General features: G+C 41.2%; 1 protein-coding gene across 4 annotated transcripts in view; it reads right to left on the minus strand.

Annotated features, from left to right (window-relative positions):
* The window catches only part of MBOAT1 (membrane bound glycerophospholipid O-acyltransferase 1), a 33,004-nt gene extending 31,425 nt beyond the window's left edge, over positions 1–1,579 (minus strand). Inside the window, exon 1 of one of the 4 annotated variants that reach the window (XM_072998675.2) lies at positions 1,393–1,572. In XM_072998675.2, coding sequence (XP_072854776.1) covers positions 1,393–1,482 — 90 coding nt within the window. In that variant the 5' untranslated portion in view covers positions 1,483–1,572. Of the gene's footprint in view, positions 1–1,392 lie in introns of all 4 variants that reach the window. The other 3 variants (XM_020781661.3, XM_072998678.2, XM_072998676.2) reach the window with 3 other exon arrangements.
* Between the last annotated feature and the right edge of the window lie 13,920 nt (positions 1,580–15,499).

Below are 15,499 nucleotides of genomic sequence, written 5' to 3' on the forward strand. Positions count from 1 at the left end.
ATGAAAGGGTTAACATAGTAAATAAATCACAATTTACGATCTTGGATTTATAGTGCATGTTTATTGGCTTAACTGTTTTTAAATTTGTAATGCTGCCCAGAGTAGACCTTTGGTCTAGATGGGTGGGATAGAAATCCAATAAAATAAAATAATAAGTTAAAACTAATGTAACTACACTTACATTGAAAGAGATTTTTAACCGTTTTCATTTTACCTTTTTTTAGACTTCACAGATTAACTTTCAGATAAAACTCATTAAGTACATACTCTTATTATGTGTCTTCAAGTCAGAACCGACTTGCTGCAACCTTAACAGGGCTTTCAAGGTGAAACATATAAGTAATAGTTTTACCAGTTTCACAACCCCATGAATTTCCATGGCTGACTGAGGAACTGAATCCAGGCTTCCCGAGTCCTAGTCCATAACTCCATCTACTACAACAACACATTGGGTATACTTAAATAAACATATACTTGTTACTTAATTGAATCAATATTACCATGGAACAATATTTACCAATATTTATCATTTACATGTAGCACCCAGCTTTCTCCAAAGCTCTTAGGCTGTCCTTGGATCCTTCTTAGGGAAGATCTGGCTGGCTGGATAGCTCAGTATTTTAGATTATCTGGGTATGGAGCCAGAGGTTGGGAGTTCCATTCCTTCCTGTGCTTCCAGAGAGAAGAGCCAGCCTGTGTGGCCTTCAGCAAGGTGTACAGTCCCAGGACGTACCCAGAAGAAGGGAAGGGTAAACCACTTCTGAGTATTCCCTACCTTGAAAATCCTGAAAAGGGTCACCATAAGAGCTGACTTGACAGCACATAAGGGAAGATCAGACTGAGACAGAGGAATTAGGTTAAAATCATCTGTAGTGTGTTTTATGGTTCTCTTGGAACTGGAGTGTCTTGAGAGTTAGTGAACAGCGCTGCTTGTAGGCAACCTGTGAAGAGTCTCCATACCCTTTCACAACTTCTACTTTTCCTGACTTAAGAAAGAATACCATCATAAGGGTAATACTAACTTCATTCTGAAGAATGTAACAATACAAACTTAGGTCAATCACTTTCGTTTTAAAAAAGGAAACAGATTGCTTCTTTCCGTTAGCAAACTTGCAGCTCAGAACTTAATTGACTTAATACATCAGCTCGTATCGCTAGCAATTTTTATACATCCCGAACTAGGCTGCCTTCTGAGAAGGTTAAAAAAAAAAGAGCGTCAACCCTTCCCACTGTCTTGTTGGCTAAATAAATAAATACCAATACCGGGAAGACTTGCACGGTCTCCCCTCCACCCCCAACGCCTCATCATCCGTTTTGCAATATTCAAACCCGTCCTCCTTCAGGCTACAGCCACACGATTCTGCATTTCAATGTAAGCGAAGTAAATCGAACCTGGTCCAGAGTGATGCCCAAGAAATCGCTAAGCGGGAGCAACAGGGTAGACCCTGTGGTCCTATAGGGAATCCTGGCCTCTTCTGCCATCCTCCATGCCTTCCCTTCCCCTCTTCTCTGCCACGGGCGGCAACAGCGCCGGGTCAAGCAGAAGCGTACACAGACTTACACACCCGCGACACGTGCGCCTCAGAGCAACGTCACGGCTTGGGCGGGGAAGGTTCTGCCTCTCGCCCGGCCTCTGATTGGCTGCTCCCGAATTTCTCTTCCTCATTCGCAAAGGACTCGCTATCCCTCACCCCGGCAACGCCTTTCTTTCACCCAAAGAGAGGGAAAACGACGCCTCTGGGCGCGAGCGGGGGCGGGCGGTGGCGGCTTGTTAGTCCGGATTGAGCGTCTCGGGTGCGGTGGCGGGAGTGGCGTGCGGTCCGTTGCGTCTCTCTAGACGCAACGGGCTAGGTGGGGAAGGCAGGCCTTCGACAAAGACCTAATTGTTTTTTTTTTAAGGACCGGTTTCGCGCTGGAACCCGTTTCTGTGCCACAGGCTAAGTGCCCTGCCTTCGAGTCACTTGGTTGTGGCCGTGGGAGGTCTAGGACACTCGACACTTGGAGAAAGGCAGTCTTTTTCTTTGGGTCTACTCAGGCGCAAAATCCCAGGCCCTAGAAATCGGCCCTGGTGGTGATTTCTGAGCCAGGTTGAACTCCAGAGCGCCGCACGCACGTGTTAAAGAATAATGAACGGGGCCTCTGAGCATGTGCTGAGTATTCCTCAAGCACGCTATGCCGAATCTTCCTCCGCCTCTCGACACTCATGCCGGTGCACGCTTGAGTTTGTGAAACTTGATTTTTTTTTTTCAGAAATCGAGTGTACAAAGACAAAGTCTCCTGTTTCTGTGGGTGTCCGCATTCCTTTATGCGCCCGCCTAAATCTTGACTAGAGGGGAAATGCGGGTTTACTATCGGCTGATGCTGGAGATTCAGGGCCTGAGCAAATTTTTATTTTATTTTATTGCCACCCCGGAGTTAGTTCCGGTCTACTAGACTTCAGGTACTGAAGTAGCCCTTCATCAGCCACTCTTTTGCAAACTACTGTAGTTCTTTTGCAAACTGATAACTTCGCCCGGAAAATGAGGTTCTACTATAAACGCTATAGTGAAAATTACGTGGAAAAAACAGCCAACTAAAGATAATAAATAACAGCAGTGGTGATTCGCTTTAAATTACAGCACATTTCTCTGAAAACATTCCTTTGAGGATTATGATATACAGTTGTGTTCAAAATTATTCAACCCCCAATGCTGTAAAGGGGTTTAGGGACTATAGTGTACATTTGGAATTGTATTCAGAATGAAATCCTACAAGGACGTTTTAAAGAACCAAATGCAACTAAAATAACATCAATTGTTTATGTAATACAGTAGTAAATGTTTCTTTTGTGGTTTCTTCATTGCCACAATTATTCAACCCCTTAAAGACTACCACTCTGAAGAAGAGAGGTTCATTCAGGTGTTTTCGATCAGGTATTGAAAACACCTGTGGATGTCACCGAGCACCAATCAAGCATAATAAGCACCAATTAGGCAGCTTTAAAATGACTGTGATACTCAGCTCCTTCTAGACATTTACTGGTGTGGTTACAAACGTGAAGTCAAGAGAATGGTCCAGGAAGACAAGAGAAGAGGTGATTTGTCTTCACAGGAAGGGCAATGGCTATAAGAAGATTGCAAAGAAGTTAAACATACCAAGAGACACCATAGGAAGCATCATTCACAAATTCAAGGCAAAGGGCACTGTTGAAATGCTACCTGGTCGTGGAAGAAAGAAGATGCTGACTTCGTCTGCTGTGCGCTACCTAAAGCGTAGAGTGGTGAAAAGTCCCCGTGTGACTGCTGAGGAACTGAAAAAAGATTTGTCAGATGTGGGTATAGAAGTTTCAGCTCAGACAATAAGGCGCACACTGCGTAATGAAGGTCTCCATGCCAGAACCCCCAGGCTCACCCCCTTGCTGTCTCCCAAGAATAAGAAGAGTCGACTGCAGTATGCCAAAAGTCATGTGGGCAAACCACAAAAGTTGTGGGATAGTGTTCTGTGGACTGATGAAACAAAATTAGAACTGTTTGGGCCCATGGATCAACGCTATGTTTGGAGGAGGAAGAACAAGGCATATGACAAAAAGAACACCTTGCCTACTGTGAAGCATGGCGGAGGGTCAATAATGCTTTGGGGCTGTTTTGCTTCTGCAGGTACAGGGAAGCTTCAGTGTGTACAAGGTACCATGAATTCTCTTCAGTACCAGGAGATATTGGATGAAAATATGATGCAGTCCGTCACACACCTGAGGCTTGGGAGACGTTGGACCTTTCAACAGGACAATGATCCCAAGCATACCTCCAAGTCCACTAGAGCATGGTTGCAGAGGAAAGGCTGGAACATTTTGGAGTGGCCATTGCAGTCACCAGACTTAAATCCAATTGAGAACCTCTGGTGGGACTTAAAGAAAGCAGTTGCAGTGCGCAAGCCTAAGAATTTGACTGAACTGGAGGCTTTTGCCCATGAAGAATGGGCGAAGATACCCGTAGATCGCTGCAAGACACTTGTGTCAAGCTATGCTTCACGTTTAAAAGCTGTTATAACTGTAAAAGGATGTTGTACTAAGTACTAAGATTGAATGTCACTTGGGGGTTGAATAAAAACTAATAATGATGTGAGCACAGAAAAGACATTTGTGGTTATTTCATTATAAACTTAAGGTTATATTTCTCTGACCTACAAGTGCCTCTTTCATGTAAATGTAAGCAAGATGACTGAATGATCAAAATCAATGTCAAAATGGCCAAAACATTCAATTTCAGTGGGGGTTGAATAATTTTGAACACAACTGTAAATTAGGCAAGAGATATATATTTTTCAGATGAAGGGGAATGCATATACTGTACCACTGAGCTAGTATATAGCTGCTGCTACCTTAGTGACATGCAATATATACAGTATTCCCCTTCATCTGAAAAAAAGCAGTTTTCCAGATGTTGGCCTGTGCTTCCCATTATTCCAAAACATTGAATATGCTGGCTAGAACTGTAGGGAGTCATAACTGAATTTCTTGGAGGGCCATATGTTCTGGCCATCCAAATGTTTTTTTAGCCTCCAACTTGCATTGCCTTAAGAGTTGCCTGACCTTTGCCCAAGAAAGCTAAACTTCCTTCTCTAAAAATCTCAGCTACAAAGAATACAATGGAATTCCATATTCCAGAAAAGTAACTCATCTTTATTAAAAACATGTTTTAGTAAAATATTTTTAATCTGTCTTTTCAACTTGTGGGCTCAAGTTGTCGTACAATTCAAAAATTTAAAGTAGAGTAATTAATTATGTAACAAGATTAACAAAATGGAGCCACTAAAAAGGTCCAAGTGAAGTCGAGCTTTAGGAGCAAAACCTACAGCAGTGAGAACAGCAAAGATAAATGCTATCTGAACCAAGATACTATAACCTTCATTTGGTGGTTAAATGTTGTGTAGGTGTCTATTTCCAAAGGCAAACTTCCATTACAGAAAAAGCCTTGTCCACAGTTGCCACCAAAGTAACTTCTGAATGTGTTCTAGAAAAGTTTAACTTCTGAAGGCTTAGGCAACCAGGGCAAGACCTCAGTGAGTAGGTGGATTTGTATGCAAGAAAGGAGCCCTCTGAATTAGCAGGCTCTTTAGGCTCTGAAGTTTAGAGTGTTATAGGGCAATCCCAAGCAAGTGAGGAGGAAAGAAGCATATGCTTCCTAGGGGCCCAGAAATCTGGGGGAGAGGACAGGCTGCAGTCCCATTTTGTGGTGAAAAGCAAGGTTAAATAAATATTAGTTCATGCTCAAGAGTATTTACGGAAACATATTTTCCTGTATCGATCATACCTGTCATCCAAATCTTAAGGATTTACTGGAGCCAAGCAGCACTAATGCAGAACAAACAACGTTCTGAATATAGAGTTACTGGACTGAATCCTTCTTTAGAACAGAGTAGTCTAATTCTCTGCATGGGAGGATTCTGAGGCTGGAATCTTAATTGAGGACTTATGTCAACATGTCCTTTGGTGTAAATTTCAGCAGCAAATTGACACTAGCTAAGAAGTCAAACAACTGGTGTGCAGCACCAATTGCCTATGTGAACTTCTTAACTAGTAGCAAATTGCCACAGAGGTTTATGCCATTGGACTCACACGTACAGTATGTGTAAGCAATAGGATTCCAGCCACAGTTTTATTATGCATGGGCAGGGAGGAATAACAGCCAATAGGTAAGACACTGAGCTATAATAATTGGGGAGACTAACATCAGCAAAAGTGAGAATCATGCTGCTCCTGTCATCTACAGGTGATAAATGTGTGGAAAAATGTCTGGGTTTCATATATTGTATAGATTCTTCTGAGAATTTTTGCCTATGCACTGTTGTATCTGGGAGATTTTTTTTCTCTTGGAAAAGAATATAGATTGGCCCACTTATTCAATAAGACAAATATTTGGTTTTCAATTGGATTTGCATAGTTATACATTTTTAAAACTTGTGTGTGTGGGGGGGTTGTTTGGGTTTTTTGTGTGGTTTTTTGTGTTGTTGGGGTTTTGGGGTTTTTTTGTACATTCCCAGTGATTGTGTGAGAAACTAAAAAAAGTTTCAGCTAACTCATTAACTACTGTAGTACGTAGAAATTCTACATAGGAACCATGTGGCCCCCTGGGAGGTCCTGGCACATTTGAAGGGGGCCACAGACTGAAAAATGTGAGAAGTGGATTTTCTATTCATCAGTTCCTGTTGTATCCTTGTTTGATAGGGGCCCCTGGAACCTGATAAGAGCTTCTAAAGGGCCACGGCCAAAAACAGGTTGCGATTGGCTGGATTTTGTCTAACAAGGGCGAACTTGCAAGGTAAATTGAGTGCAGGAAGATGGATTTTGTAGTTTAAAGAAGACAGAAAAGTAAAGCTCTAAAGAAAATAGGTCTAATTGTAAAATGTTTGCAGATGCATCAGTATATTAGGATTTTAAAAAATCATTAAGAAAGGATGATATATATAGACTAACCAAAAAGCTGCAAAATATTTAATAAGCTTTGTAAGACTGTTCTTCAGGCTAGATGTTCTACTCAGCATGATAGAAAAAATAATGTTAAAGAACTGAAAAGCCTTAATTTAGATCCTGATTATTAAAAAATTAGTTTGTTTTACTAAATCATCTGAAACTGGTAGATGGTGCTTTGTGCCATCAGTCCTACTACTATGTAGTCAAAAGTACTGTAAATGTAAAAGTATACTCACATACTAAGGCAGCTTCTTTAGTTCTGTGCTTCTTACAAGTGACATTTCAGCAGTTTTACTACTGTGAATATATTGTTTTATCTTCTCGTTTCACATAGGTAAAAGGTAGCCATTTTCTTGTTTTGGTTTGTTCTTGTAAATGTATCATCAAGGTGCTTTTGACTTAATGGCATCCCTAAGGACTCCTCCTCATAGGCCCTGTCATTTACAACCCTGCTCAACTCTTGCAAAATCAAGCCCATGGCTTCCTTTCTTCAGTCGATGCACCTTATGTTTGGTCCACCTTTTTTCCTGATGCCATCAATTTTCCTAGCATTGTTGTCTTTTTCAGTGGGTCTTGTATTCTCATAATATACTCATATTACAATATCCTCATTTTAGCCATTTTTGCTTCTAGGGAAGAGTTCATGTTTGTTTCTTTAGGTTTAATTAATGTTTTTAAATAATTGCTGTACATTGTAGCAATAGGTGGTCGGTGCATGAAAATTGCCATTTAGTTTTATATTTTCTTGTAATTTAAAAAATGGGTATGAATCTGCAGTCTGTCCTGGAAAATGACATTTCTTTCTTACAATCCTTGGGTTCCAAGTCAGTATTTGCTTACAAACAGCCATCCACCCTAAGATTGTGCACCAGCAGCAACACAGACTTTGTAAAACAGACACATCAAACACAGGAACTAGGCCCTGTTGGAAAGCATGTGGCAACTGTTTTCCTATGTCTCCTCTAGGAACACTATTACAAGCCCTAGTAATTTCACACACAACAAGATACCTTTCATCTTCCAGTGCTGCCACCATTTGCAAGCACTGATCTATTGCTTTCTGGATTTTCTTGTCTTTTCCACTTTTGTGTTTTCCATTTCTCAGAGTGGCATTTGTTTTTTTCTTTAATATTTGTACATTTATTGCCCTTTGCTTTTATTGCCTTTTAATAACGTTAGCTGCCTTGTTATATTCATTGTTCTTAGCTTTAAATATTGTTAAATGTTAAATTCATTAATGAATTGTTAAATTCATGAATGTTGTTTAATGAATTCACCAGTGTGTATTCTTTTCAAATGTGCAATACATTGTTGTATACAGTGGGGTCTTGACTTAAGAACGGCTTGAGTTAAGAAAATTTTGACTTAAGAACCACTCTCATAGGAAAATATTGACTTGACTTACATACTTAGATTTGAGTTAAGAACTGAAAAAAAAACCACGTGGGAGGCAGGGAAAGTGCAAAATTTGAACTTTCAGTTAACTGTTGGCCAGTGAAAAGGGTGCCTGTCTGCTTCCTCACTCCTCCCAGCGTTTAGAGAGTGGATTGGGAGACAGTCTTCAGACTGCCTGGTACTGTACTGCATGGACTGTATTTTCCCTGCCTTCCCTGAACCTTTCTTGACCTAAGAAAAAAAGAAACAAAATATCCCCCTCTAGTGGTCGAAGGCAGAATAGCAGCTTCCCATTAGTTTCTATGGACGGAAAAGAGCAGATACGGATCAAATGGTTTTCAATGCATTCCTATGGGAAATGCAGATTTGACCTGAGAACTTTTTGACTTGAGAACCGCCTTCCAATACGGATTAAGTTCTCAAGTCAAGACCCCACTGTACTCATTATACTCATTGTTCTCAGCTTTAAATATTTTCTTTCAATGTTGCAAGATGCCTTTGGTCCTTTTCAAGGAGAAAGGCCAGGTAAAATATTTTAAAATATTTTTAAATATTAAAATATCCCCTACAAAACTCACATAACAAATCTGCTAACTGAGGCAGGATTCTGTGCATCTCATAAATAGTGGGCTGTGCTCCACAGTCTTTATGACAAACAAAATGTTTTTATTAGTCTTAAAGTTGCGAACAGAATGTTTGTTGCTTCAGATGTGATTTGTGCATAGTCTTTCAGGTCTGGGATGTATACCTGTTATAGTCACATGATGTGGTGCTCATGATTGGCAGCTCACTAAATAGATTAGGAGACTAAGTCTGTAAACCAGAGGTGGCTCTCCTGATATTGTTAGAATATAGTCGCCATCTTCCCTGACTTGGGAGCTGAAGTCCAATAATACTAAAAAAGGTTGAGGTCTGTGATGGCACTGAGAAAATCATTGTACCTATATGGCATTTTGCTCAACAGGATCAATTCCAATACCATGTAAAATTATTTAAAGAAATATCCACTTGGCAATTGTACAGAGTGCACTAACCTTTCAAACGGTTTTTGAGTAACACACTTATGAAATTTTGATAGCTTTTTCTGAAAAATGTCTTAATATATTTTAAAACAATGACAGTAAACTCAACAGCTCTTGTGGGAATAACAACCACTGCTGCAAGGTCCCTCCCTGCTTTCCTCTTCTTGCAGAGAATCACCTGTAAAGCTGTGCCACCCTCTGGCTGATGTGTAGAACGTTTATTTGAAAAATGTAAAATGAAACCTACTCTTCTCTTTATGAAGAGAAAATGCTTCTGGTAGTGGGCGTTGTTGCCCAGAAAGATTAGGTAATATTTTAAGCCAATCCAGTGTGAATTCTTTTCAAATGTGCAATTCTAACCTTGAGCACTAGTTTATAGCTCTTTGGTTTATTTTGGTAGCTAAGAATTGATTTATTGGGAAAAGGAGTAGAAGTTTTCATCAAGCCAAGCTGGTACATATTTTACATATCTGAACTAGGCATACATTCAATGATCATTCCTTGGATCATTTTGTACATATCCCCCCTCCCCCCACTATTTTTGCTGCCATCAGACTTGGAAGGTTTTTTCTGTCAGGTTTCATATAGGGTTTTTTTGGTAGTTTTTTCCACTGAAACAAGGCAGCTTTTTGTGACACAATTCTGGTGAGCTGATAAATAAGGAAAAGGTGAGAATCAGGTACTGTAGGTCATGAGAAATTTCCTTAAGGTGAGATGAGATAAAAGTGTAAGTTTTAGGAAGAGATTAATGTGTGGATATGTGGCATATTTATTTTTGTTCCATGATAACTGTTACTAAAAGTAATTGTTTATGCTGAACATGCCTTATACAGTAGTTAGCATTCCGACAACAAAATCAGAAATGTGTAGTTTACATTTCTGTGTTTCATATTTTTAAAAAATGTCAGAACTATACTGTCACAGGAGCGTTGTCATTATAACTATTGTTCTGAGATCAAGGAGTTAAGAGAAGAGGGTTAGGAAGTGGTTTTTCTAGAAAGCCCGAGAAATTCAGCTACCAAAAACCTGCCAGTTTGAGACTACAGTAAGAGTTATCTTATATTGGCTCAAATGCCAGAAATCTAGGATATTATAAGCCAAGCCTGATGCCTTAACAGACATTCCAATCATATGCACTGTAGCTGTGTGTGTGTAAGAGACAGAAAAAGAGACAGACACACAGACAGACAGAGACCTAGATCACACTACTCATCTGATGAAGTGGGTATAGTGCATTAAAGTTTATGCTACAAGATATATTCAAGCTGAAGTATCAGCAAGAGAATTGGAAAGGTATAGGGGGTTCAGTTCAACAACTCTTGGAGGACTAAATGCTCCTCATTCATGACTTAGTCTATGGAGAAAGTCAGGGAGATGATGATCATCAACTTCATCAGGTCTAAGAAAACAGATAACAGAACATAGTAGTTTTGATTGCATAGTCCAGAGAATTTTATCAAAAGCAAAACCATCAAAGAATTCTGTGGCACCTTAAACATTTCAACTCAGTATGGAGGCTACAATGTAGGCAACTATGAAAAGAGGTAGAAGAGAGAAATTCAGGATGGAGAAAAATTACAAGATGGGTGAAGAAAGGGTTTTGGAAAAAGAATGGTGCAGTACGGGCATATTTGAATCTGGTGAAAAGGCATAGTCAAGAGAGGACAAATTGAAGATGGGATTCTGTAATGAGAGGAATGGATCAATGGGATAGGAATAAGAGCTCAGCAAGAACAGTGTGGCAACTATTTCACAAACAAGTATGGTGATGGTAGGAAGAAGAAAGAGATGAGGGAAGCAGTAAATAAATAGTTGCAGAAAGAGTAGAAAGAGAAACAGAGGTTGAAATCCAGGAGTTACAACCAGAGTAGGCCCAGTTAATCAGTGGGAATTTGGTGAGTCAATTCCATAAGTTCCATTGATTCAATATGCCTACTTTTGGTGTGTCTTACTACTGAATTTCAGCCAGTGACTCTGTAGTGAATAGATTTCATTCTTTCTGTTGAGGAAGAAGCATAGTTTGACCAGTGTGGAAAGGCTAAAGAAAGAGCTCAAAATAAGAAAGAAGCAACATAGAATGAAATATACCATTCAGCTGCAAACATTACTTCCATACTGGGCAAAATCCTGTTGCCTTAACTTCGCACAGTGTAATCTGGATTGGACATCATAAGCATTTAATTTAAAATAATTAAATCTTCCTATCCTCCTTCTTGTAGATTCTGAGGCTTCCTAGGGCTTTTCTTTCTCCTCTATAAACCTTAGGAAGCTGGTGGTGGTGGTGCAGAATCAGGACTTCTAATGGTAAAAAATTGCAAACAGCAGTCCAATTCTGACAGTCGTAATCTGGTGGGTTTTTTTTTTTTAACTATTGAAGACTTTCACCCCAATCAATGTCCCAAGGCTTCACAAGGGCAAAAGGGAGCCCTGGGGAGTCTTGGAACTTAAAAGGAAGAGGATAGGAAGCTTGTGATCTTGCCACCTGTCATCTACCTCCTTTTTCTTAACTTTGTCCAAAGAAGCAGTCGTCACACTCAATTCTTCTAATAGAACTGATGTATGTCTTTGTCAATTTTTGAGCCTTGTTTATCATCACCCGAATTCAACAATAAATCATAAGTCTTAACATTATTAAAACAGGGTATCTCTTCATGGTATGACGACGGGGAATAACTAGTAACATCGTGAGACCACTTGGGTTTGGCACCCATCAACTCTGACGTGTTCTCTGCCCACTTCAATTTGGTGGATTGAACGTTGAACCTTCTTGGCATTCCTCCTTTATCAAGCCATGAAGTGTTCTCCATCGGGGTCTGAAGGGGCAGGGTCCACTGGATGTCTCCGGACTCACTATACATCTCTGCTTTTCTCTTCTCTGTTCTTCCCTCTTTACCCACACTTTGTACTCTTTCTTTTGCTTTCTCTCCTCTGTCTCCCCCCAGTAAGGTGGCTTTCTATACATCTGTCGTCTCCATTCCCTTTCAGCGTACTCACGGGGCACTTTGAATTCCACCCACTCTCCTGTCCAAGGGTCTTCTTGGATCAACTCTGTAAGCTCTCCTTTTCCCTTTACTTTCTCCTCTCTTCCCCAACATGCTTCTACCTCACCCCTTCCTTCTTCACCCTTTTTATCTTCCTATTTCCCAGCCTGACTTGCTCCCCCTTCAGTCTCTTCCTTTATTTCTAATTTACTTAATTCCCTTTCCATAACTCCCGTCTCTTGCTCTTCTGTCTTTGTTTGAAACTCGGACGGTACACTCTCCTGATCCTGGTTGAGGTGACTCTTTGCCTCACAAATTGCTTTGCACTATATTCTTCCCATCCATGATCCATGATCACTGCAGATGGTGACAGCAGCCACAAAATTACAAGACGCCAGCTTTTTGGGACGAAAGCGATGACATACCTAGACAACATCTTAAAATGCAGAGACATCACCTTGCTGACAAAGGTCTGCATTGTCAAAGCTATGGTTTTTCCAGTAGCGATGTGTGGAAGTGAGAGCTAGACAATAAAGAAGGTTGACTGCTGAAGAATTGCTGCTTTTGAATTGTGGTGCTGGAGGAGACTCTTGAGAGTTCCCTGGACTGCAAGGAGAACAAACCTATCCATTCTGAAGGAAATCAACCCTGAGTGCTCACTGGAAGGATAGATCCTGAAGCTGAGGCTCCAATACTTTGGGCATAAGAAGAGAAGACTCCCTGGAAAAGACCCTGATGTTGGGAAAATGTGAAGGTAAGAGGAGAAAGGGACGACAGAGGATGAGATGGTTGGACAGTATCATAGAAGCTACGGACATGAATCTGACCAAATTCCGGGAGGCAGTGGAAGACAGGAGGGCCTGGTGTGCTCTGGTTCATGGGGTCACAAAGAGTCAGATATAACTTAACAACTAAACAAGAACAATAAAAATATTCTTCCCATGCCCGATCCAGGTTACACTGGTACAAAGTTACACAACAGCATTTTGCCCATTGTTAGAGAGCTGGCGGGTTTGTGGCCTTCAAGAAGTTGTTTGACAGCAATTTACATCATCCCTAGTCCCATCAAAACTAGCAAAAGGAGATGACCCAATACATCTTAGTTCTTGAAGAGGAAAATACAAATGCCAATCCTTTTGGAGGTAAAACCATAACATATTAAGTAATTAGCAATTTGCTATTCTGTTCTGGCATATCGGAATCTGCTGTATAAAACCTAATGCAATTGTCAGCTTGGTGACAAGGATCTAGACAGGGACATTTTGTCATTCTGTGGATGGCTATAAATGCAACATTCACAGCTACACTGCATCCACAAGTCAATGTGTAATTCTTCCCCACTAACTGATTAAGGCCACAATCCTAACTATCCAAGAAGGCTGAAAGCTGGCTGAGCTGATCCTAGACCAACTGAGTCTGCGTTAAGTCTATCCTTCAAGCCTAGGGATGCTGGGAAATACTTGGATTACTCTGAACTTGGCCTAACTCTGGGTCAGTATAGTGGCTGTGAATCTGAGCTGAGAGGGGTTTGGCATAAATCAGCCCATCCTATCCCCAGCCTGGCAAGTTCCAAACAGAGTAGTCGTAGAACGAGCTGGAATTGTTAGTATGTATATATTACTGAAACAGAGACGTCTACGTTGGCTTGGACATGTTGTGAGAATGGCTGATGGTCAGATTCCAGATCTCCTGTATGGAGAATTAGTGCAGGGAAAGAGCCCCAGAGGGAGACCACAGCTGCGATATAAGGATATCTACAAGCGGGATCTGAAGGCCTTAGGAATGGACCTCAACAGATGGGAAACCTTGACATCTGAGCGTTCAGCCTGGAGGCAGGTGGTGCAGCATGGCCTCTCCCAATTTGAAGAGACCCTTGTCCAGCAGGCCGAGGCAAAGAGGGAGTCCCAAAACCAGCAAAACCAGGGAGCTGGACAGGGGACAGATTGTATTTGTCTTCAGTGTGGAAGGGATTGTCACTCTCGAATTGGCCTTCTCATCCACACTAGATGCTGTTCCAAGACCTCTATTCAGAGCACGTTACCATAGTCTCTCGAGACTGAAGGATGCCCACACATCCCCAGCCCCCCCCCCCTTTGGCCATTCTGACTGCTTATCTCAGCCAGTATAGTAGTTGTGCTGGCAGCTTTGAGATCAGTTAGCACAAGGATATAAATTAAATTTAAATAAATAAATAAATAAATAAGGATGGTTGTTCCAACATGAAATGCTTCTCCTAATTCTAAACAAACTGCAGCAGGAGTATATTTGAATGTTGATTGCGCTGTAAGAGGCTCAGATAGATGCCCATCAGAATTTGCAATACCTAACATTATCATATGGTACCCATTCTGGTGTAGTGCAGTAGAGTGATGGATTAGGATTCAGGATACATATTAGAGTTTGAATCTCTGCTGAGCCATGGAAACTCACTGGGAGATGGTTGACTAGATACAACCAGGCCTTAAATATCTCACTTACTATGAAAGCCCTATTCCAGTCACTGTTGGTTCTGATTTAAAGTGCACCTCTAAGCGACAAATAAGGGGACGTGGTGGCGCTGTGGGCTAAACCGCAGAAGCCTGTGCTGCAGGGTCAGAAGACCAAGAAGTCGTAAGATCGAATCCACGCGACGGAGTGAGCACCCGTTGCTTGTCCCAGCTCCCGCCAACCTAGCGGTTCCAAAGCATGCAAATGCGAGTAGATAAATAGGTACCATCTCGGTGGGAAGGTAAACAGCGTTCCGTGTCTAAATCACACTGGCCATGTGACCACGGAAAGATTGTCTTCGGACAAACGCTGGCTCTATGGCTTGAAGAGCGGGATGAGCGCCGCCCCCTAGAGTCGGACACGACTGGACAAAAATTGTCAAGGGGAACCTTTAAGCGACAAAAATTATTATAAAAGCAGGAGCAATGTGTATATTTATGCCTATAATTTAAATGCCAGGTCTTCTTTAGAATGGCCTCTTCAATGTAGCATTTCATTTCAAATACAAAATAATGTACCTAGAAAGCTTTTATTTTTTTTAATTCCACAAAGTGCCTATAGAAAAACATGGATGTTGGTAATAATAGTAAAACGAATAATAGTAAAACAAAGAGGTTCATGTTGCTCTTATCAGGGAAAGCAGAATCAAGAGTATAAAACGACTTATCTAAACGAAATGCATACATAATTTAAACAAAATGAAATAGAGCTTGTTAAACTATATTAAAACTGGGCAATAGTGAAAAATTCTTCATAACTGATGCCCCCAAATAATCTGTTGAATTCACTTATTTGTGTGTCCAAATCCACCGGACTCTTATTTTTCAAAAGAAAAATAAACGTACCCACTTTTTCGGAAGACTGTCAGAAATATACAAGCCAGTATGTGTCTTGAGAGGACGGGAAAAGACTCCGCGGACGGAATCCCGGCGGCTCAGAAGGGAATCCCCCAACGACGCAACCAATAGACAAGCGGTATGCAAAGCAGGGCAACCCGGCGGCTTCGCCGCCCAATGGTAAGCCGGCAAAATGTCGAAGACTCTTGCGATTGGGAAGCCCGCTGAAAGGCGCAGACCAATGAGATGGCTCTCCGGACTTGGCGTGGCGAAGAGGCCTGGCTATGCAAATCTTATTTGAAAAGCGGGCGGGAAATCTGAGTTTCGCGG

Source organism: Pogona vitticeps, chromosome 4 (genome assembly GCF_051106095.1).
Source record: "Pogona vitticeps strain Pit_001003342236 chromosome 4, PviZW2.1, whole genome shotgun sequence".
NCBI classification, from domain to species: domain Eukaryota; kingdom Metazoa; phylum Chordata; class Lepidosauria; order Squamata; family Agamidae; genus Pogona; species Pogona vitticeps.